The following is a 24,833-nucleotide window of genomic DNA, read 5'->3' on the forward strand; positions in this document are numbered from 1 at the left end:
TCCTAACAAGAGCTGTAACGTACAGTTCCAGAATACACTGTGACATAAAAATAAAAAGGATGTGCGTGAGACTTTATGTTTCGGAGCCAAGTGGATATTCAGAGTGGATTCCCTCCTCAGCCTTTGGTCATCTGATGTATTTTTCTGTTTTCTGTGCCAAAAGATATATTTATACTAATAGTCATTTGTTTTCTTGAATGAATATGCTTAGGGAGAAAACGTGCACATTTCAGATAATACATCATTCTGTGCTTAAGAACATTATAATGAGCAAACTCCAAAGGCAAATAAAGTTGTACTAAACACTATCTACATAAATTATCTACTTTAACATGTCCCTTATGCCTATAGGATATTAAAAATACCCTTTCTCCTTCCATCAAAAAAAAAAACCTTTTTACAACTGAGTTGTATCCCTTTTAAAAAGCTCATCAAAACAGCATCACTAATGCCTTTAACATTATATTACATGTATATAATAAAATTAGATTCGTTCCCACACTTGGGACCATCAGCTTTACTTTGTGTTCCTCTTTATCCTGTACCAGACCAAATTCAAGTTAGAAGCCATCAAAAATGCAATAGTCAGCACTCAAAAGCAAGTCTTATTAAAACTGTAGAACATTTGTGATTTAAAAACATGATAACCCTCAAATATGGCACTTGGTAGTCGAGATGTTCCAGGACACAACCCATGCCTCCTATCTTTCTCCAGGAAGGGAGGGCCACCTCTGGTCCTTTGCGTGCTTTGGGATGAATTTCTCAGTGAGATGTTGCCTGTGGCTTAGATCACTTCCTCCGGGCAACAGATGAGAGCCACCAGCCTGCCCTGCTCTGAGGCCCGGAAACTGACATCAGGACCTCCCAATGCATGCTCCTCCCACAGATAGCCAGCACCCTCTAGCCAAAGCAAGCAAGCCTGCACAGACCTGAGCTAGGGGCGTAGCACGCACATAGCCAGTCCAATCTTTCAGACGTGAGGGTTTTACTCAGGGTTAGGTTGGGCAGCATGGGGCCAGGCACCGGCTCCTTTCTCTCCTTACTTCTACGTTAGCCACAGCGTCTAAGGAAAGGGCTATCCTCATCCCCACAGCCTGTTTCACACGGCCGTGGCCCACAGAGGCCACGAAGGTGCATTCTAGCCCAACAGAGTCATCCGGGGGCCCCTATCTCACTGACTGGAGCGAGGACCACAGATCTGAACCCCTTCTCTCCCCCAAAGAGTGAACATGCCCTTACCTCTCATCTCCGTCGCCGAGGAGCCATTGGACCAGGCGGTCCACTTATTTCTGTGCTTGCTGATTTCCTGGACTTTGCACACGTAATGCCCTTGATCCGCTGGCCGAAGGGTCAAAACAGAGAGTGTGTAGAGTGCCCCACGTCTCTCCTCGAGGAGGCACAGCCTCTGCCGGAAGGCACTGCGGCTATAATTCCCATAGTACTGCACCACCCGGAGCTTGGTCATCTTAACCATCAAGGCCTCCTGGGAGTTGGGGCGTGCAAAGAACCAGCGCACGGCCAGCAAGCTGTCCTTCCGTCTCTTCTGGGAGACGTGGCAGAGAAGAGTGGCATTTTCCCCCTCCAGGTAGTCAACCACAGGCCCCGGGGACACGGTGACATTGAGGGCCCCACACACCTCTGCAGAGAAAAAAAGGAAAGAAGAAAATGAGCACAGGCCCTGCCTTTCCCCACAAGGACGCACAGTGCGTCTTTTCTCCAGGAGCCATCTGCATGGCCAGAGGGGCAGGCCACCCTGATCCCGTCCACACTCACTCCGTGCCTTTGTGGTGGATGGAAGGACTCCTTTGGGAGCATGGCAGGGACAGGGGGTTTCTGCGGGCTCCCATGTCCTCACCCCTGAGACATCCCGTTCACAGGAGATGCTACTGACCATCTGGCCCAGACATAGTTTAAAAACATTTTGAATTAGCTGCTGACATTTAAAATCCAGGCAACTGGGGCACCTGGGTGGCTCAGTGGGCTAAGCATCCAACTTCGGCTCAGGTCGTGATCTCCTGGTTCGTGGGTTTGAGCCCTGCATCGGGCTCTGCACTGACAGTGTGGAGCCTGTTTGGGACTCTCTGTCTCCCTCTCTCTCTCTGCCCCTCCCACGTGCTCTTGCTCTATCTCTCAATATAAATGAACTTTTTTAAAAAGTTAAAAAAAAAAAAAAAGATCTGGGTTTGGGAAATCTCTTAAAAATGTCCAGCCACATCCTACCCACCAGCCTGCCTCCCAGGGTCTACTTTGATCAGTTTCGTCCCGACCTGCCTGACCTGGCAATGCTGGGGGTCCAGGAGCTGGCCTTCCGAGCCCCTTGCCCTGTCTCAGCTTTTTCAACTGTAACCAAGGCAGAGCGTCAGTACTGGTCAGGTGGGCATTAAACCAGCACCGAGGAGCTGGAACAACAGAGGCTTCTTAGGTTCTTGCTCTAAGTCTTCAGTGGCCTTAGGATCCACAGCTTCAGAGCTGCAGTGCAGGGATAAAGAATGAGCAAACCCAGGAACAGGGAGAGCTGGGAGAACCGCCCCCCCCCCCCACCAACAACCCAGAAGATGCTCCGAAATTCCAGACCTGGTCTACTACTTCCTGTCCTTTGTTTTCTTAGATCCACCCCAAGGGCTGCCCCTCCCTGGCTGCCGTTCTGCCCACCTTTGAGGGAGCCACCCCAACACCCACCCAGACCAGCCTGACCAGCAGAGCTCACAGAGGCCTTCCCCCAGGAGACGTGCTGCATGGGGACTACAGGGGCTCTGCAGTGTGGCCGTCCTGCCCTGGGGCTCACGGATGGACTCGTCACCTGGCAGGCAGAGCCCAGAAAGGACGTTTTACACAGGATGCCCAGAACCTCCTTCCATCCAAGCAAGACTGTCTTCACACCACATCCCCTGTCCTCAACCTGCACTGCCAAGGGCCCAACAGCAGCAAACGCTATTCCCTGCCCGCCCCATTGCACAAGCAGGTGTCCCTGGGGGGTCATCTCCAGCCACAGCTTTCAGCCCCAAATGTCACCTCTGGTCACATGAAGGGGCTCAGGTCCTGATGTGAGGATCACCAGAAGCTTTGAACCCTGGCCAGCGCTGCAGGTATGCAAGGAGGAAGGACGAAAAAGATGAAGAAAGGCCTAAACCCCTCCACTGCGAGGAGCAAGGGGAGGAGGCCCTGTGTCTGCTGGGGTGGGAAGTTCTCACATAGAAAATATTCTTCACTGTAAAAATCCTGGCGATAAGCTAATCCTCCCATGTGGCTTCTGCTATCGAGTTCATAAACAGAATACCTTCCGAGATATGACTGGGGGGTCAATTTCCTTTCATTTTCTTTCTCCTCTCTTAGCAGCCAGGGCCCCCCAGGACACTCCAAGATCCCTAACTCAATCACATCCACATAGTCCCTTTTGCCACATAAAGTAACATTCGCAGGTTCCAGGAATTAAGACACAGACATCTCTGGGGGCCATCATTCGGTTTTAACCCCATCGTGACCACCTTTTGTTACCTTAAAAAATAGGTGGGCATAAACTCACAAGAAAAATGTTGGTGGCAGGTTGGACTCACCTTGTGGAAAAGAATGAGGACTTCTGTGTCTACAGCAGCAAAGGACAAAGCAGGCCCCAGGGAGACACTTTGGGAATGAAGGGCATCAACAACCAAGGCAGGCGCACATTCTCTAGTCACAATCTCACTGTGACAGACATCACTCATGTAAGACAACAGAGGAGGAACTGCCCCCACCCCGTCTCCCCTGCACCTTGTCCATCTGCCCTGCACCTTGCCTGTGCAACATATTAAATTAGCCCAAGTCCTTCCTGACTGCAAAGCTCTGTCTTTAGTCCCCACAGGGGCAGGGGCTCCCTGGAGAGCAGCCACACAGCCAGGACAGCAGGCTGACCCACTCCAACCTCTGCCCTGGGATTCGTGGCAGGCAGAGAGCGGCAGAGAGGCAGCAGCTGGCTTCCAGGATTGAAGCCCAGCTCCGCCCGCCCCCAAAGGCCCCCCACTGGAGTCAAGGAGAGCTGGGGAAGGCAGGAAATTGAAACAATATGGGTGGGATGAGAGAGCCCAGACCCCACACCCCAGTCTCCTCCTATTAACGCTGCGTGAAGGAGGGATTATTTATAGTGACTGAAACCAGGAGAATGTGCCAAATGTTCGGTCCCATGGGAGGCCAGATTCCATCCTGGAGGCAAACGAGTAACCCTTGCACTCCTGTGGCTCTGGCCAGGAGTCAGCAGCTCCCATCGAAGCCAATGGACTGAACCATCTGCCTAAACTGGCCCCTCCTCTTCTCTTTACCACACGTTAAAGCCCGAATCCCCACTCCTCAGGACTTGACTGTGTGTGGAGATAGGACCTTCAAAGAGGTGATTAAGTTAAAACGAGCTGTTAGAGAGGACCTTAATCCAACACGCCCAGTGTCCTTATAAGAAGATGACTTTGGGCACGGATATGTGCACGCACAGAGGGCAGACCCCATGAGGAGGCAGAGAGAAGATGGCCACTGCAAGCCAAACAGGGAGCCTCAGAAGAAACCAAACGTGCAACACCTTGATCTCAGACTTCGGGCCTCCAAGACTGTGCTGAAAGCCCCCCCAAGTCTGTGGCACTTGGTTACGACAGTCGTAGCAAATCAATACACAGGAAGGCTCACTTTGGCCCTACGTGTGCCACCAACCCAGATATTTACACCCACTTTCAACTCAAGGGTATGGGCAGCGGGTGACTGAAACTCAGGCCCAAAGGCCCCTCAGGGTCTTAACGCGTTGCTAGAGGACACAGGCTCTCAGGGGTCCCCCGGCCTGTGATGAGCCTTCTCTGAAAGCCAGGTGTTTGCAATAACATCCTCTGCTTGGCACTGGAAATTGCTAGATTAAACCCAGCGAACACGGCTCGCGTGCAGGCATGGGGAGAGATGGGAGAAAACGCAGGCAGAGGCCCCCAGTGCCCAGCAGACATCAGCTGCGCTGGGTATTTAGTTAAATACCAGAAAAGAAAGCACCGTGTAACATCCACCTCACCGTGGTGGCCAGGCCCCGTATGGCTCAGCAGAGAGAGCAGCAGTGGGAGTCAGGACAGGGGGAAGCAAGGGCAAGCCCAACAGATGGAGTCGGGCTGACCAGAAGGAGAGTCCAGGCCTGCCCCTTCCGGGGCTCGGGCTGGATGGCAGAGAATACACCCCCTGCAGGGCAGAGGGGCCAGCCAAGCAAGCAAAGGCCAAGCCAGCTACCGGACAGGGGAGGGTGGGTATCACCCTCCTACCCCAGGAACGCAAGGGAGCAGCCCCGGGGGAGGCAGTCTCTCCTCTCCTGGTCTAGGAGGGAGAACTGTCAAAAAGTCATTCCAGTCCAGAGAAGAGCTGTTTCTTTTTTTTTTTTTTTAATCTTAATTTTAATTAATTAATTAATTAATTTATTTATTTATATTTAAATCCAAGTTAGTTAACATACAGTATAATAATGCTTTCAGGAATAGAATTTAGTGATTCATCACTTACATACAACACCCAGTGCTCATCCCAACAAATGCCCTCCTTAATGCCCTTCACCCATTTAGCCCATCCCCCCCCAACACCCCGCCAGCAACCCTCAGTTTGCTCTCTGTATGTTAAGAGTCTAGAAGAGCTGAATTTCTTGCTCTGTGACCCTGCATTGCAGGGAACTAAGCGGGGAGGTAGACTGCTCAACCCTCTGCCCCGGGCACCTCTCCCCTTTCCTCCAGCTTACGTCCCAGCCTATGTTTTGTGCACTTAATCGGTCAACAAATACTTGCTGAGCAACAGCCACATGCCAGGCTATGTACAAGGAAGACAGCTTTCCTAAACTCATGGAGCTGAGAGTCCAGTGGGCAAGGTGGCCCGTCATCGGGAAAAAGACGCAGGAGTATTTAACTGCAAATAGTGTCACATGCTACAGAGAAAAGGTGCGGGGCTTTAAAAAATCAGGGCAAGATCCTAATCTAGTCTGTGGGGTCAGAGAAGAAGGAGACTCTGGGGAGGTGACTGTGAGCTAAAGGCTCAGTTGGAGTTCATGACATAAAATTCAGGAGAACAGCAAAGAGTGATCTTCCTGGAAGAGAGAAGGTTCCACCTGTGCAAAGACCCTTAGGCAGGAGGAACCTGGTGCAGCCTGGAAACAGAAAGAACAGTGTCCTCTGGTGATGTGCACCACACAGTGGCCCACAAAGCCACCCGTGCCTGCTGGTGGATCTCAGGAGGGTACTTTCTACCCCAGTAAGGGTCCCCCAAGGCCAGTTCTTACAGGAGGAATATGACAACACAGGCAGAGAAGAAACTGACCCAGACAGAGCAACAGGATTCTGGCCACAGGGAACCCTATTCTTTCAACAAGCACATGCCTCACTATTTGGGAGCCCTGGTGCCCCATGTGGGCTGGGCACTGGGATACTCATGGCCCAGACCTTCCCAGTGGCTTGGTGGGGCTGAGCAGAGAGCCTGGGGTTGGCCCTGAACAAAGCCAGGCTAGAAACCTGGTGCTATTAGGTGTGAGACCCTCAGAGCCTGTTTCTTCATCTGAAAAATTGAAAGATGGTGCCTCACGAGGTTAAGTGTGGGCTCCAATGACAAAACACCTTTAAAATACCGGTATTAGTTTGTATGCTCTGAGAGCTGGGCAGCTGAGGGCTACAGAAAGTGACACACACGCCCATCCTCGAGCAGGGTGGGCTTCTTGAGTGTATGATCTGCATCATACAGGGCCCTACATTTGAAGGGGCACCCCACTTGGCTCAATCTCTGCTGTCACTCTCTTGACATTTTTGAATAAGGGACCCCACATCTTCATTTTGTACTTGATCCCGCAAATGATGTGGCTGATTCTGACTATAAGCACACATCAAATTCCTGTGATTAGGATTTACGGGGTCTCACCCTGTTGTTCCCGCTTGGATAATGTCATGAGAAGGACTAACACAGCTCTGAAAACAGCTTAAAAGAACATCTTTGTACCGAATGGTATATAACCTACTCACCTAGTACAAAGCTCCTGCCCCTCCCTCCAGCACTCATCATGAAGGGGAGGAGGGAAACTTCCAGCTGCAGGGGAGTGTAGGTAGGACTTCTAACAGAAACAAGGCACCCACCTTGCTTGGGACACAGAGGTGGGTATGGCCACCGGGATGTGCCAGTGGCTCTGTGTCCCATTCTCTTTCTCTGTCCTGAAGAAACTGCTCCCTCTCACTCCAAGAATTCCTCACTGCTGCCCTGAATTTTATGGCATTAACTCTAACTCAGCCTTCAGCTCACGGTCACCTCCCCAGGGTCTCTTTCTTCCCTGACCCCGCTCAGCCAGAAGTTACTACATTTATGAAGAATGCAAACAGTGGGTACTAATCAGCAACAAAAATCTCATTTTTATTAAAAAGATAGTCTTGGGGCACCTGGGTGGCTCAGTCGGTTGAGTGTCCGACTTCAGCTCAGGTCATGATCTCACAGTCCCTGAGTTCCAGCCCTGCATCGGGCTCTGTGCTGACAGCTCAGAGCCTGGAGCCTGCTTCATATTCTGTGTCTCCCTCTCTGTCTGCCCCTCTCCTGCTCACGCTCTGTCTCCCTCTGTCTCAAAAATAAATAAAATAAATAAATAAAATTTAAAAACATTAAAAAGATAGTCTGAATTTCAAATAAATCTCTGAAAGAAATACAATTGTATTACTTAAAAACCCATGGCACTAGGAGCCTGTGTTTATCAAGCACCAAGCAGAGATGTTACCAGACCTAGCCTATGGGGTGCTGCATTCACATTAGGCCATTACCTGAAAATAGCTTTCATCCAGGACAAAAACTGACATTGACCAATGATAGAGGCTAACAACGGCTGGGTGTGAACTCTATGCCTAGCACTGTTCTAAGCCCTTTAGATGTATTTAGTCAATTGATACTCAAGCTATATTTTTTTTTTCAATGTTTATTTATTTTTGAGAGAGAGACTGAGTACTTGCGAGCAGGGGAGAGGGGGAGAGGCAGACAGAGTGGGAGACAGACGATCCGAAGCAGACTCCATGCATGACAGCAGAGAGAGCCCGATGCGGGGCTCAAACCCACCAACTGTGAGATCATGACCTGAGCCGAAGTCGGACGCTTAACCCACTGAGCCACCCAGGCGCCCCATCCTGGAACTGTTTATCCCCAATTTACTGAGAAGAGGGCTGACACACAGAGAAGCTAAGCCCATTGCTCAAGCTCACATAAACATGGCAGAGCTGGCATCTGAGTGCAAGCCATCTGGCTTCAAAGGCAGCTCTCAACCACCACTCTGGACCACAGCTTGGCTTTTAGTAAATATTTTACCCTTTGGTTTCCTTTCCTATAAAATGAGGGTGGGACCAGGTAACCGCTAAGGTCCCACTCTGCCCCCAAATCAAGAAGCAGAAAAGTGCAGTGGTTAAGAGTCCAGACCAACGTATAAAGCCTCCCCGGGCACCGTGGCGAGGAGTCATGGGTGAAACACTCAGTGGAATGGGTGGCACACGGTGAGTCCTCCCTGAAGCAGGGCTGTCTGATTACCTCCGGCATGGCCTCAGGCACAGCCAGGGCAGACTCTAAAGGATCCCCAATTGCAGCTCTCAAGTCTCCTGAAAACACGAGAATGTCCTTGACCCCCCAAAAGTCTCTCTCTGAGGGCACCCTCCTTGATAGCACCTGTGATTATTAGGAAGGTGGTCAGGGATCCTGGGGCCCCTTGCATCCTGTTGGCTGCTGCCTACTCCACACAGGCCACCACAACTGGCCTGGCCCAACCACCCCAGTCAAACTTGCAGTCACGGTCAGCCAAGGCAGGGACAGGTACAAGAGCATTTCCTTCCCACTGCACCGATTTCAGATTCAGCAGAAACCCCACCACTCAGTAGCTGGGTCACCCTGGGAAAATCACTTAACTCAGAGCATCAGCTTCCTTATGCACAAAACAAAGCTTAGATGGTAGGAGTTCAGTCTAGGGCCAGGCTCCCCGGGTTCGAATCCCTGCTCCACAGCTTACAAGCTTATGAACTTAAGGCAAGTCGACTGGTGGGCCTGTGCCTCAGTTTTCTCGCCTATAAAATGGGGATGATAACAGCACCTCCCCCAGAGGTCACAAACGGAGTTGATGTTTGCAAGGCACCTGGATATACAACTTTTGCTCCTGTCATGATTACTTTGAAGGGCTGTTGCGATTACATGACCTACTGTGTAGCACTACACAGGAAATGTAAGAGCCATTGACATACTCATTATTAACTACTATCCTAGCCACAGGGCCTTTGCAGCCCTGAGGCAGGGGGGCAGGGCTCGGGGAATAAAGAGAGCCACTTTTTCAGCAACTCAGAAGTGAGGGCAGCCACCCCAAGAGAAAGCCAGCAGCGCAGGTAGAGGCCGTGCTAAAGCAGGGTGCGCCGGTAGAGGGTCCCACTTCTTCCAGGCGTGGACACCCTGTCTCAGCGGGCCTGGTCTCCAGGACCGCCCACGGACAAGTCCCGGGTTGGGTTGCCCGGGCACAGCCAGCCCCTCGCACTGGGTCTGAGCAGCTCTCCGCAGAGGCAAAGGGAAGTTGCCGCCAGACTAACGTGCCCACAGTCGTTGGCCCCGAGTTTCGTGGAGAAAGAAAGAAAACAGAGCAACAACTAGGGCCGGCGGCGCGTCCCTTCAAGCTTTGCCCTCTAAGGCCTGGCCCCGCTGGGGCGCAAGGGCTGTTCCGAGTGTCCGCGGGGCCCCGGGGCCCGGCGGAGGCGGGAAGGGGGCCCCGGCACCGCGGCCGCGGGGAGCCGGGGAGGCGCCGCCGCGCTCCGCCGAACTGGCGCGGCCACCGGGACGCGCGGAGCCCCGGCCCGCCGGCGCGGACGGGGAGGGGGCGGCCCGGAGGCGGCAGGGCCTCCCCGCCAGGCCGGGCCCCGAGCCCCGAGCCCCGAGCCCCGGCCTCCCCCGCGCGGGCTGCCCTCGCCCCACCCGCGCGCCCGGCCCCGCCGCGCTTACCCGGGGCCGGAGCCCGCGCCAGCAGCACGGCCGCCGCCAGCGCCAGGAGCCGCATCTCCCCGCCGCCGCCCGGCGCTGTGACGCCCGAGCAGCGCCGCCGCCCGCCCGGCCCCGCCGCCAGCCCGCCCCGTGCCGCGCCCGCCCCCCGGCCAGGGCCCCGGCCCCGGCCTGGCCCGCCCCTCCCGCGGCCCGCCCGCGCCGGCCCCGGGGCTGCTGGGTGCCGCGTGCCGCACTGGGCAAGGGTGGTGGGGGGCGGGGACCCCGCGATGGGCTCGCCCAGCGACCTGTGAGCGGCTCACGTCGCCACCCCCATTTCACAGATGGGAAAACTGAGGTTCTGAGAGGGGATCGCGGGACACTGGGAGTGCACGACCGCAGTGGGATTCACGGTCTTTTTGCTTCACAGAGGGTCATTGCTAGGGGGAAGGCCGCTGGGAGTTTGGGGCTGTTGGGGTGAGGGGGAACCACAGTGGGACCTGAGGCTAACCCGCTGCCCAGCAGAGCCCTGCCGTCTCTCCACAGGGAACTTTGTGAGCCAAGGAGCAGCTGAGGGAGAAAAAGCCCTCTCTGCCTGACCTGAACTGGGTACGGGGGATGTCAGGGCTGAGCTGGAAAATCTTGGAAAACTGGGAGGGTCCACAGAGACAAGTTCAGTGTGTGTGGATTCCATTAACACCAAGGATCACTCAGGGTGCCCTCAGCCACAGCCTGGGCTAGGTACTTTGCACCACGAGACCCTGGAACAGTTCCTTAATCCCCCCCGTACCTCAGTTTGCTCTATCTGTACAATGGGGAAGTAGGCACATCCATCATGGGGTGTTTAAGATTGAGACAGTTCCAGTGAATGCATGGACCCTGGCCCTATGAATGTCAGCTATCATTACGATTATATTATAAATAAGGAAGGGGAAGCAGGAACACGAAGGGGCTGACTGGGTCACACAGTGAGGGAGTGAGCCAAAGCCACTCATCCCAGGTCACTTTGAGCCAATACTGGCCTCTTCACCATGTTTCTAAACTTGGAGCCCGACTGATGTGATAGTCCAGGATCTCTAGAGCAAGAACAGTATATGTTAGCGATGTTCGTGTGTGTCTGTCAGGAGAGGTCTTTGTGGGGAAAAGGTGGGTCCTGCAAAAGGAGAAGAGCAGGGTCCCCACCTCTTTCCCATTAAGGGCAGAGGAGGGGTGGGGAAGGCATGGAGAGAGAGATGGTGGTGCCCCCTGGTGCTGAGTCACAGGGCCTCTCCCAGAGGGACCATCCGCCCCTGCAGCCCGCATCAGTGGATGCAAGCCTTCGTGATCTCTCCAAATCCCAGGTGTTTCCCAGGGTCCCTAGTCACCATAGGGCATCTCTAAATGGGAGACCCATTTAAAGCAGGCCCGTGCAGTGACTGGGCTGACCATCAAGGCAGCCTGACTGGGGGGAGCAGCCTCATACCTCATCCACGCTGCTGAAAGGACCCAAGGAGTCGGTGGGGAGCTGGCTGCTGGTGAGCTGGTAAGCCTCACACCCCAGCCCTGTGGGGACCCAGGCTCCAGTTTTTAGAATAGCAAACTCAGGTTCAAAGAGGACCCCGGACCTGTCCGGGTTCTGTGGGCCCCTGCGTGTCTGACCTGGGAACTTGGACTCGGGTTAGAAGAAGAGCATTGATTCTGGGCAGTGTAACCCCTCTGGTCCTTGGGCAATGTAACCCCTCTGAACTTCATTCTCCAGAAGGTGAGATCTGTAAAATGGCATGTCAACATGACTGCACGTGGACAGGGAGCTAAGGAGTTGGCGGGACCGTTTGGTGTCTGCGATGACCTCACTTCACACTTTGTGCTTGCAATTTACTCTTCTAGTTGGTGGAAGGTAGAAGGGACACATGTTGGCCACACTTAGGAGGAGCTAATTCCTTCTTTGATCATTGTATCTTTTCTAAATATCAGTCTGTCCCAGAAGGACCGAGCAGACATTCAACCCAGCATTAGGCCTCAATGCCCGCCCTTTGCTTTGCTTTCTCTGGTGCTGTGCTGGAGATTTGGGGCTGGAAAGTGCTTTTCTTGTGGTTCTGTGATACAGCACTTTGTTCTGTTTTCAGCTGTGTGTTCTCTCAGTAGTTTTCAGTTTCCCAAATAATCTACCAGACCATCTTGGTAAGACCTTTGCTGCATGACCCAGGAATGGGGAAATACACCCACTCCCCAAAGGAGAAACAGCCAGTGGCCCAGATGAGACTCGATATTTAGTTTGCTCTGGACTGCGATCTCAAAGGCCTTCACCCTGCCACCTGCCCACTCACTCACAAGCTTAGGACCACTTGAAAATCCTCCACTGACTTATTTGTCCATCTGCTGGCTCTATCAGGTCTGACTGTGTTCTGAATTAGAAGAATAATACAAGCCGATTATTTTTTTTTATTACTTCTTTTAAAGATCCCTGTCTGCAGTTTCTGGACAAGGGTTCAGACTGTTCTAAAGTTGATCCAGATCAACATGTGGACACTAAGCTATGTGGAAGTCCTGCTCAACTAATCTGGATTCCATCAGTCACCACTGAAAGAATCTAGAAATCTGAGTTCCCTCAAAATAACCGCATTCTGCGGCGTCGTGGCAGGCTGGGGAGTAGAGGTCTCCTTTCCTCTTTCATTTTGCAGTTGTTTGCTAAAACCTGGGTCTGAGGTCAGAGTACAGGCAGGGTTCAGTAATCAGCTTGATTTTGTGTACAGCCAATATATTCCTAAACTAAAAATACCAAGGAAAAGTAAACCCTCTTCTAACATGCTTGGCAGATTTCTAGGTTGCTTTTTCAGTCTGGATTTATACAAGCAATTGTTGAGATTTCTTCCATTCTGCTCACAAGCATTTTATCACCAAAAGCAGTCAGTTGCCCTCTTGAATTGTCATGGAAAGGGAGTGAACAAAGCATAAACTCTGGGTGCATCTGGGTGCATCTGGGTGGCTCAGTCGGTTAAACTTCTGACTCTTCATTTTGGCTCAGGTCATGACCTCATGTTCGCGGGATCCAGCCTTGAACTGGGCTCTCCACTGACAGTCTCTCTCTCTCTCTCTCTCCCTCTCTCTGTCTCTCCACCAATGATGCACACATTCGTGTGCACACTCTCTCTCTTTTCTCTCTCAAAATAAGTAAATAAACTTTAAAAAACTATAAAAAAGAGGGGACTCTGGGTAAAAAAGGGTTTCAGCTGTCACTAATGGGGGAGAGGGGAGGATGTGAAGGCAGAGATCATGGTTACAGAGGCTATGCCCATCTAAGCAGAAGGAAAAGCCATGAGCTATCCATGGTGGAATTGCCATGAGGCCTGCAGCATCTGTCCCCTGCACAACTGGGGAGGGGGCATGAAGTGCACTGCCCGAGAGTAGTAGATCTAGAGAGAAATAGCTTCTCCAAACCAACCTCACCGGTGACCCTGATAAATTGGGATGATCCAGGCCCTTCTCAGTGACCGTGAGCTCTGTGCTAGGGACTCTGCAGCCTGGGTGGTTGCAGAAATATAAGGCCCCCAGATTCCAGAAAGCCCCAGAAGGAAAAGACTAGAGTGAGGGAAGGATAAGAAATTAGACAGGTTGTCTACATCACTCACCACAGTGGAGGCCGTGCCCACTTCCTCTTCCTAGTCATGTTGGAAACATGTACTGTGAAGGTAGCCCTTGAAGTCAACCTTAAAAGACACTGGGGGCGTCCTGAACGAAGAGGGTGAGGGGCTTGTTCTAGGCCAGGGAGCAACGTGTGACAAAGCACAGAGGCTAAAGGACATAGGACTTCCAAGTTTCACAGGTGTTTTCTGGGGGCCTAGAAGGCCAGTTTTGTCTGGGAAGTGAAATGTAATAGAGAAACAGGCAGGAACAAAGCCCTTAGAGCGCCCCGCCCCCCAGTGTCAGACCCAGGAGTTTGTGCTTCATCTCAACAATAGTGGGTGCTGCTGAAGGAAGAAGGATGTCACAAGGGTCCCCTAGAAATCACAGAGCAAGAGATGACTAAGGGAAAAGCAGGTTTGGAGGAAGAGGCTATATGGATCCTAATATATCCAATACCATTGACCGAAGATCTAAGAGAAATGTTGAGTTTTACGGTCTGTAACTCACAGTGAAGGGAGAGCTAGAGAAAGAAAATCGATTCATCCTCAAGCCTAAGTGGGATGCCTTGGGAATGAATGCCACTGACCAGGATCAGTTCTCTGAGATGAGGGGAGGGTTGAGTACTGAGCCCTTGGAAAGCTGGTCCTATGCATTGCCCAGCACATGGTAAGTCATTGATCAGTATGTCCAGGATGCATCAGTGAATCAGTAAATAGAAAGGAAGATGGATCCGTTTGCTTGGGCCACCATAAAAAGACACCACAGACTGGGTGGCTTTAAACAACAGACATCTATCCTCACAATTTTGAAGGCTAGAAGTCTGAGATCAAGGTGTGGACACAGTTTCTTCTGAGTCTTCTCTCCCTGGCTTGTCTGTCTGCAACGCCTCCCTGTGTCTTCCCGTGGTCTCCCTTCTGTGTGTGTCTGTGTCATAACCTCCTCTTATTATAAGGACACCAGTCATATTGGATTGGAACCCACGCTAATGACCTTATTTTAACTTGACTACCTCCTTCGGACCCTATCTCCAAATACAGTCACTTTCTGAGGCACTTTCTGAGGACTTCAGTTCAGCCCATAACAGAAAGGAAGGAGGGAGAGAGAGGAGGAGAGGGGAAAGCAGGTTATTCTTTGAGAGAGCAGCCAAAGAGGGAGCTGATGAGGGGGGCTTGCAAATAGAGTCAGGGAGGGGAGCCAGCAGACCATGTTGTCCCAGTCTCGGAGGTCAATTGTCAGAGAGGGAGAGGGGCAGCTAATTCCAAAACAGAAGGCAACGAGAGAACCAAGAAAAATCCCTAATCCTCTCCTCTTAACCTGAAATTGAAAAACAGTAGTTTGGAAAGAGACGCCTCGGGGGTACATCTGGCGTTTCTAAATAACAGGCTTTACTGGGCCAGGGGGATCTGGAGCTGGGAGCAGACTTCGTACCAGAACCCTGCCAAGGGGTCTCTACCCAGCCCCTCACCCTCTCTCATACACCCCGCTGTTCACACCCATCCTGGTCTCCCTGCTCCATTGGCACTATGCACTCAGGTGCTCAGTACTTTGGGTTGATCAGTGAAGGAAGTTTCAGTGGATCTTGGTTGAGTCTACTCTTTGAGAGACAGCCAGTGGCTCTGGTCACTGGACAGCAGGAACCCTCTAGAGGGCTTTGGGAATGTGCAGGGCATTTTCGATTGTTACAACAATCTTTTTTTTTTTAATGTTTATTTATTTTTGAGAGAGACAGTGCGAGCAGAGGAGCAGCAGAGAGAGAGAGGGAGACACAGAATCTGAAGGAGGCCCCAGGCTCTGAGCTGTCAGCACAGAGCCCGATGCAGGGCTTGAATCCACGAACCGTGAGATCATGACCTGAGCTGAAGTCTGATGCTTGACTAACTGAGCCACCCAGGTACTCCCAATTGTTACAACGATCTTGAAGTGGGGTCATGACTGGCATTGGCGGACTGGGCTGTGATGCGGTATCGCACAATGCAGTGGGCAGTCCCGCGCCGGGAATAACAGTCAACACAAAATGCCAGTGGTGCACCCATTGAGAAACATCGAGAGACAGGATGAATGCAAGTCACTGATGCCGTACTCAGGGGCAACCGAGGGGTTTGTGAGAAGGGGGTTTATAAGATTCAGAGTCATGTCCAAGTACAAAATGACTGCTGATTGTCTTACACCACCTCCAGGTCAGCACGCTGCTTGGCACCCACCTTGCATGCTGCTCTCACATCAGGCATCTGCGAGCCGAGGCTCCTACTGTCAGCCCGGCTTTCCTCTCACACCTACTCTGCTTCTGCAGAGGGGTGCTAGTTCCCTCTGGAGTCAGTGGGGCCAGCTGAGCGCTGCTCTTAGCTACCCTTGGTGGAGAGCAAACCAGGAAAATCAGAGCCAGACTGCTCAGGTCGTCCCAAACACTGGCTCCAGGGAGAAGCCGGGCTGATAGCTGCGGGAGCTAAAGCTCTGGTCTCCATCTCAGGCGGGCCAGGTTGCTCCGTCCAGCCTTCCTGGCTGGAAGAGGGCAGGGTGCAAGGAGCTAGTCCTTTGTGCAGCACCTATAGTAACCTCCCTCGGAGGCAGAGAAAGCTGAGGCTACCCAGCGAGCGAGAAGACATCCTATATTCCCCACCCTTTGGCTCCCTTACCTGCACACACACATGCACCCACCCCCCACATAAGCGTCAACATCTGGCCCAACGTCTCTTCCACAGTCCCACCCAAATTCCATCTCCATTCCCGCGGGGACTTTCTCCGAACCTGTCACAAACTAAGGAACTAATTCAGGCTGATATTGCCCTACTATATGAGCTTTCCAAGGATATGATTATTACACTACAAAAAAAATTTCTTTAACTCAAAGAATGGCTCTCTGATGGTGAAATTGCTGAACGGAACTGTTAACCACCCCTTCAGAAGAGATTGTGGGGACAAGAGGTGAGGTCTCTAGAGGGAAAAAACCCTCTTTCTCCTGTTCACTAACGTAGCCTTTGTTCTAGAAATGCAGAGCGCCAGTTCTAGCTCAGCTTGGGATGTCTGGAATAATTGCCCCTCAAGGGCACAGCTGGACTTCTAATCTTCCAAGATGCTCAGCACATCCAGCTTCTCATTTTCCTCTCATTTGTGCTCAGCTCCTTTTCTGGGCATTCATCACCTCTTCCAGGAAGCTTTCCAAGCCCCAAAAGTCTGTTAGGTCTTCTCTCCCAAGCCCCCATGGTTTCCTATACAAGCCAACATCATTGATACTTACGACATCATTGATACTCAAGTAAATGTCCCTGCTGGACTGTCTGGTCCCCAAGGCCAGACGCTGGCTCCCAATCATCCCTGTGTCCCTCTTGCTTGAGCCCAAGTCTCAGGTATGGAGGAAACAATGGGGGAATGTCTGTGGAACGAAGGATGTTCCACATGAGTGCTCTCAGGCTGTTTTTCTCCTAGGGAAGGAGAGAGCTTTCACTCCCTCATAGAATCCTGGAAACTTTAGGAAGATCTAGAAAAGATTTTAAAGCACATGAATAATTTCTAATACCTTATAAATCTCTTGTGGCACCTGGGGGCACCTTGTCTGCATTTAGTCTGGCAATCAGGGTGACCTCAAGAGGTATGACTTTTCGCATCCATAGCGTCCACTCGGCCCATGGCAGTGAGGACCCATCTCCCACAGAGCAATCTGCCTTCCACTGCGTCCCTCCCATACTCCAGAAGCAAGTGGGTTTTACAAACACTGAGCTCAACAGTCGCATAAAATTAATGCTGCTAGATGGAGTTTTATGACTGGCGTAATGGTGTTTGTGTTCAATTTGTAAATTTGTGTTTATTTTATACTTATGAACAACTATCCATCTGAATGTTTACATTTGAGTAAAGTCATTGCAGCTGCAATCATGTCGGTCGACACAGGCCCGTAAGAATGTTTTGTGCTTGGCAAGGATGGGACTCAAGTTCGAGCAACGCTGCTGTGGGGTATCCTTACTCCCTTCTGCCAAGACTGAAGGTACCTCAGGCTAAAGTCCTGGGTGGGTACTCTTGGGCCCCAACAAGCCCTCCGGGGGGTCAGAATCACCCCTGGACCTTCTCACCGGGTCCTTGTGCTCTGCCCCAAGCCAGGCACAGCACGGCCCAGTGCAGAGTGGTGCATGCTACACGCGCACACACATTCACATCCTCGTACCTGCACGCACACGTCAGGTACACACAGGGTCTGGCTCCCGGTGTCAGGCCTTGAGCTCCAGAGGTAGCATTTGCACGAACTGCTTGTTCCACCTCCCCTACACCTCAGCACACCTAGGCCCCCATTTTCCCTCTGCCCAGCTCATCTGCTGCTGGGGCCTCAGCTAGGTCTTAAAGGGAGAGGAAGCGTTAGAGGCTTAGAAGAAAATCCGAGAAAACGTACTGTGCTCTCTTAACTAATCCCCACGCCACTGTGCGCTCATACACCAGATTCCTCCTGCAAAACCCTCGGACGGGTGCCCAAAGCACTATGAGTCCTAGGGGCCAGTGGGCCACTTGGCGTTTGTCAGAAGTCAGCCGGTTTGTTCCCAAATGTATTTATGCCGTTCCGGGCATTCAAATGAACACACATTGATTGAGCGCTCACTGTGTGCTTGCTCTCCTAAGGACCTGGGACCTTGAAGCCTCCCCACTGAAAACATGGACCTGCTGGCTGCTGCCTTCCTGCCTCTGGCTCCTCCTCTTCAGCATCTATATTATCTCCTAGGGCTACCTGACAAGATACTGCAGAAGGGGGGTCGGGGTGTGAGCAACTGACATTTATTTTCTCACAATTCTAGAGGCCAGAAGTCTAAGATCAAGGTGCGTGCAGGACCAGTTTTTCTGAGACTCTGTCCTTAGCTCGTGGATGGCCATCTTCTCCCTATGTCTTCTTCACATGATCTTCCTTCTGTGTTTAATCTACCCTTTTTATCAAGACACCAGTCATGTTGGGTTAGAGCCTACCCTAGTGACTTCATTTTACCTTAGTTACTTCCTTAAAGACCTTATCTCCAAATAAAGTCACATCCTGAGGTACTAGGGGTTAGGACTTCAACATACGAATTTGGGAGGTACACAATTTAGTCCATACTAGCATCCATCACTGACCACCTCAGAGACTGCTGAGTCCTATCAGTCAGGGTTCTGCCATCTTTGATGGGACCTTCATCTTTCCCCACCAGCCTCCTACCTGGACCCCCTTTGTGATATCAAATTCCTCAGTCAAGGTATTCCTTATACTTGCCATTCCTCTCTTTCAACCCTTCCGGCTCCCTTCCCCAACTTCCTCTTTCCTTCATCCTCCTGCACTGTCTTTGGGTCTCCCTGCAGGGCCTTGTTTGCATGATCTTGTTTTCTTTCCCAGCTTCGCCATTTTTGCTCTTTCTCTCAACGGAGCTCCCACCTCAGTTCTCTCTCAAGATCTCCCTCTTACTTGCAGCTTTCATCAACTTTCGTAAGAAATGAGGGCACACCACAAAAAGGGCTCTGTAACTACTCTCTTGAGTTGGCTGGATCCTCATCCATTACAAAGTACTCTTAATATCAGAGCTAATTTGATTCACAAGGACCAAGAAGTACAATGTTAGAAGCTGGGGTTCTCCAAGCACATAGACCACAAATGTGGACCTGGAAGGCCCCAAATGTCACTTCTAACCTGAGGTGAGGTGTGATTAAATGTTTGTCTTTTTATTGTAAAAGCCATACTTCCTCCCTTAGAAAACTTTAAAAATGGTGCACATTACATTACAGAGAAAACAAAATTTATCAACACTTATCAACAAGAGATAATCACTCTGACATTTCATCCCACTTAACAATATTTCCACAAATGTCTGTTTCTCTAGTGAATGGAGTATTGTCCGTGTTATTTCCTAATCAGTCACATCTAATTCACAAGAAAGCTTTTGACATCCATCTTTTACCTCCACCCTTTGTTTACCTCTTCTTTTCAATAATTTTGAGTTAATTCATTCGAGCTTTCAAGGTAAGTACATTGTCATTTTGAAAACAGAGAGATTTTTCTATTATTTATAACACTTGTTTTGTGTTTTATTGAATTTGCTGTAACTTCCAGAACAATATTAAGTAAAAACTGTAATAGACATATTTTATCTGGTATCAGTGGAAAGACCTGCAGATTATTTTGCTACTTGGCTTGAGATACTTTATATCATCTGAAGAAAATTTCTATCCTTAATTTAATAATATAGGAATAATTGTTGTATTACATGGCTTTTTAGATGGAGATATAATTCACATACCATAAAACTTGGCTTTTTAAAGCATATGACTAAGTGGTTTACAGTAATTCACCAAGTTGTGTAACCATCAGTGCCATCTAATTCCAGAATGCTTCTGTCAGCCAAAGAAGAAACTTCATATCCATTAGCAAGCACTTCCCATTCCTCTTCTTCCCCTAAATCCCTGGCAACCACTAATCTATTTTCTGTCTCTATAATAATTTGCCTGTTTGGATGTTTCATGTGAATAGAATCATGCATCGGGGCGCCTGGGTGGCTCAGCTGGTTGAGCGACTGACTTCGGCTCAGGTCATGATCTCGCAGTTTGTGAGTTCGACCCCCGCATCGGGCTCTGTGCTGACAGCTCAGAGCCTGGAGCCTGCTTCGTATTCTGTGTCTCCCCCTCTCTCTGCCCCTCCTCTGCTCATGTTCTGTCTCTCTCTCTTTCTCAATAATAAACATTAAAAAAAATTTAAATAGAATCATGCATTAATATAGCCTTTGTGTCTGACTTATTTTCCTTAGCATACTGTTTTCAAGGTTCATCCGTGTTGTAGCATGGGACCTTCATATTTTTATTTTTTTTCCTTTCTATGACTGTAAAATACGCCATTGTATGGATATACGATGTTTTGTTTCTCCATGCATCATTTGATGGTCATGTAGGTTGTTTTACTTTTTTGTATTAGAAATAATGTTGCTATGAATATTGAAGTGCAAGCTTTTGTGTGGGCCTGTTTTCAATTATCAGAGTTGCTGGATCATATAGTAACTCCATTTTTGACCTTTTGAGGAACTGCCAGGATGTTTTCCAAAGTGGCTGCACCATTGTACATTCCTACAACCAAATGATGTTGAGCATCTTTTCGTGTGCTTATTGGTCATGTGTATATCTGTTTTGAGGAAATATCTTTTAAGTCTTCTGCTCATCTTTTAATTGGAATGCTTGTATTTTATTATAAGAGTTCATATGGGATGTGCAAGTATTCTCTCCCATTCTGTGTATTGTTTCTCATTTTCTTGATAATGTCCTTTGGACACAAAAGTTTTTAATTTTGGTGAAATCCAACTTCTATTTTTCTGTTTCCTTGTGCTCTCAGTGTCATATCTAAGAGACCATTGCCTTATCCAACATCATGGAGATTTACATCTCTGTCTTCCTTTAAGAGTTTTATAGTTTTAACTGCTGCAGTAGGTCTTTTTCATTTTAATGTTTACATACGGTGTGAGGTAGGGATCCAACTTCACTCTTTTGCATATCGATACCCAGTTGTCCCAGCACTATTTGCTGACAAGGTTATTCTTTCCCCATTGAATTATCTTGGCACCCTAGTTGAAAAAAATTTAATTAGGTATTATTTTGCGTTTATAAGTGACATTGATATATTTACTTTTTTAGTCCCATTTTTGTCAGGCACTGTTTTCAGGTTTCTATAAGTGTCATAAAATGAATCACATCTTTTTCTATGGTTTGGGAAAACAAAAGGTCTAAAGTGGTTCAAGATCTAAGTGGTTCAAGCCCCCTGGAGGGGTTCTCCTTACTCACTCTGATACTTACCTTATTTGGTGGCAGTCCCAGGCTTCTGCAAAGTGATGAGTTTAAACCGCAAATGAATACTTAACTCAGCTGAGTTTAAGCTGTATTTTAAGAACAAGTCACTACTTAAGAACAATTTTATCCCTTCCTTCCCCCGTCCATGTCAGCTTAAGTTATCCTCTACATTAAAAGTTTGCTTACCCAAGGTTCCTGTCATCTTTCATTTATTCTGAAAGCCCATCATTTTCCCGGGATCTCCAGCTGCTGCTACTTAATCTAAAGAAAATAGAACCTGTGGAGTTGACATGTTTGCTTTTCTAAATACCTTGCATCTGGCTTTACATTAAAATTTTCTTCTCCATGTGAAGATTAGAGCATAGAGCACATGCTGCCTGGGTGTGAAGCCTGACTCTGCTGTATGCCAGCTTGTACAACCTTGGTAAGGTCTTAGCCTACTCACCTATCAAGCTAATCACAGGACCCAACACAGTGGATTGCCAAGAGTGTTACATGACTTAATATCCAGAAGGCATTTAGAGCAATTCTTGGCCCTTAGAATACCAAGGCTATACGTGTCTTTTAAAGGTTGAAATTCCAGAGCTTACATGCCATGCTTATTTTATTTCCCTGATTTCTAAATAGAAATGTTCTCCTCACTAGTGCTCTACTATTTCTGGTTCAGCTGCCTCTCCTTCTCTTAGATTGTCCTTTGATTCTACCTGCCTACTGAGCCTCCCTCAAACACCAGATAGCCCTTCCAAGAAGAGCTTGACACAATTGGGCCATTGTCCCATCCCCTTTTCCTTTCTGAAGATCCTCCAGTGTGTTTCACAGTGAATTTAGGAAGTCCATGACTCTGCCACATCTTGAAAGTGGTGATAAGACACCATCCCCATGGTCGATGTCCGTTCTAAGATGATCTCATGACTTCCTGTTGCACTGCGGCTAGCAGAGCGAATACATCTCACTTAAGGCCCACATAAACTGCCATGGCCTTAGCTAACCATACACTTGTAGATTTAATTTAGGTAGTGATTTGGTGAAATCCATTGCCATCCCTTGTAAGCTTTAGATCCTTCAAACTCCCTTCTGAATGTTTCTATCACAAGCTGAGCTTATTCGAGACTGGACTCATTGGTATCCCAGCAAATCTTCTCCTTTGGTATTCTACTATCTGGAAATGGCACCTTTACTCACCAGCCACCCAGTTAAAAATAAACCTGGAAGTCATTCTGGACGCCTTCCTCTCACCACCCTCATCAAACACTAGCCCAAATCATTTCCATCTCTCAAACATCTCTTGAACTCATCCTGCCTTCAGTGGTTTAACTGCAGTCCTTGTTGCCAGCAATGTTCTCTTTCATCCACTCTTGATCCTGTTCACCAGTAATCTTTCGTAAATGCAAACCTGACTTGCTGACAATTCCTCAAGAGCTCCCTGAAGTTTTCAGTGGGAGGTGGGGTGGGCTTCAAGTTTTATAATTCTCTCTCCTAAGCCCTACTTGACCTAACTGCCCATCTGGGTACAACGATGAACACAAAGATGTTCTTGTCAAGGGCCCACTTCTGCATATCTGTTCAGGATGCAGCCCTCTCTCACCTGCTCCACTGTTCTAGGATTTCCCTACTTTTCTTACATTCTGTCTCCTCTCTACTGAATCATTCTCATTAGCATATAAACTTGCTCTCTCCCCTCTTCATCTTTCCTTTTGTCCAGCTACAGCCATAGTTGCTTTCTCTTTAAAAAAAAATTTTGCCAGTAGAGTTGTCTAATACTCATCCCCAGTGGTTGGCCTCATGTCCACTACTGGCCCATGCCCATCTGGCCTCTGCCCCACTTGGTCCGAGACTGCTCTCATCAGAGCCATCAGCAACCTCCATGTGCCAGATGAAATGAAAAATGTCTCATCCTCAACTCACTCCCACTCTCCCCCACATTTAACACTGCTCACCATTCCCAGAAACAATCTTAGTGTTTTGTTGACTTTGAGGAAAACTAAGACGTGTATCCCACATCTGATTACTCCTTCCTTCACATGCCACACTTACAACGTAACTCTACCCCAATTCCCTACTTAACCTCATCCATCCACTGTTGTTGTTTTAAATATGGTACCATCCATGTGCTGTTACTTTCCTAATTTGTTTCTGATCCAGACTTGTCTTCAGAATTCTAAATCATAAATCACTTCCTACTCAACATTTCTGCTTGGATGTGTCATTAGTATTTAGATTTGATTTTGTCCTAATTGACTTCTACAGCCACCAGCCCCAGCACTTAGGCATGTACATCCACACGCAGACACTTGTACATGTATACACATGTACACATGCACATTCTCACATGCACACCTGCACATTCTCACACACGCAAGCACACACATACAGCCGATCTTTCTCCAAAGTTCTTCATATCACTTACTGAACAACCATCTACCATTTGCTCCTGCTGTGATCCTGGGAGTCTACCCTGACAAGCCCATTTTCCCCACCCCCACATCCACCCATCCCCAAGTGCTTTGGATCTATTCCCCAAATACATCTTGAATGCATCCATTCACTTCCTCTTGGCTTGTGACAAGCCTTGTCCAGACCACATTATCCCTTATATCTGGGTTTCTGCAACTGCCTCTTAAGTGATCTGGCTACTTGATCCTTTCTTCTTTTGCTACTGCGCCAATCCATATTTCACATACATAAGTCTGATCATGCCACTTTTTTTAAAATCATCTGCACTTAGAATGAGGCACGCACCAGGTGGTATGATTGGAGAAGTCCCCTTTGAAAAAGTGACAAGGCTGAAGCCTCAAGGATGAACAAAGGGTCAGCAGTCAGCCAGAAGAATGACAGAGAAGGGTTTGCACTCCACTTAGAGGAGAGAGCAAGTGCAAAGGCCCTGAGGTATGAAAGCCTGGAGCTTTTAAGGAAAGAAGGAGGGCTAATGGAAATGGAGCATAGCAAGGGAAGCAGCAAATGCTAAGAAATGGTGATGGAGAAGTTAGCAAAGCCCGGGCCATGGAGGGCCTTGAAGGTCATGAAATGAGTGCTTCTGTAATTATTTCTAAATATGTATACATACAGTCTATTTTTGCCAGCTTTCTGCAAGCTACACGGGGAACCATCCATGCCTATTCACTGTTTGTTCCCTGTGCCCAGTACAGTGCCTGGCACATAGCAGGTGCTAAATTTTTATGGAGCATTGGAGAGGAGAAATGTCTCCAGCATTCCAGCCAAGCCAAGTGGCTGGCAATTGCCCAAACATATTGTGCCAATCCTTCTCTTAAGATCCTCATTCTTGTCTAGCTCAGTGATTGTCAACCAAGCAGTGATTTTTGCCTCCAGGGAATGTTTGTTAATGTCTAGGACATTTTCAATTGTCACAGTTGCAGGGGAGGAGATGCTACTGGCATCTGGTGGGGAGAGACCAGGGATGCTGCCGAACCTCCTACAGTAGACACATGAAGACAATTATTCTGTCTAAAATGTCAACAGCGCCAGGAGTGAGAAGCCCTGGTCTTACTAATTCTACCTGTCCTCTAAGC

General features: G+C 49.3%; 1 protein-coding gene across 1 annotated transcript in view; it reads right to left on the minus strand.

The window, feature by feature from the left end:
- VSTM4 (V-set and transmembrane domain containing 4) overlaps positions 1-10,080 on the minus strand; it is a 98,596-nt gene extending 88,516 nt beyond the window's left edge. The window contains exons 1-2 of the mRNA XM_043596830.1: positions 9,958-10,080; positions 1,240-1,638 (exon numbers count right to left, since the gene is read on the minus strand). Coding sequence (XP_043452765.1) covers positions 1,240-1,638; positions 9,958-10,012 — 454 coding nt within the window. The 5' untranslated portion in view covers positions 10,013-10,080. The remainder of the gene's footprint in view (positions 1-1,239; positions 1,639-9,957) is intronic.
- Between the last annotated feature and the right edge of the window lie 14,753 nt (positions 10,081-24,833).

This window comes from Prionailurus bengalensis, chromosome D2 (assembly GCF_016509475.1).
Source record: "Prionailurus bengalensis isolate Pbe53 chromosome D2, Fcat_Pben_1.1_paternal_pri, whole genome shotgun sequence".
In the NCBI taxonomy this organism is placed as follows: domain Eukaryota; kingdom Metazoa; phylum Chordata; class Mammalia; order Carnivora; family Felidae; genus Prionailurus; species Prionailurus bengalensis.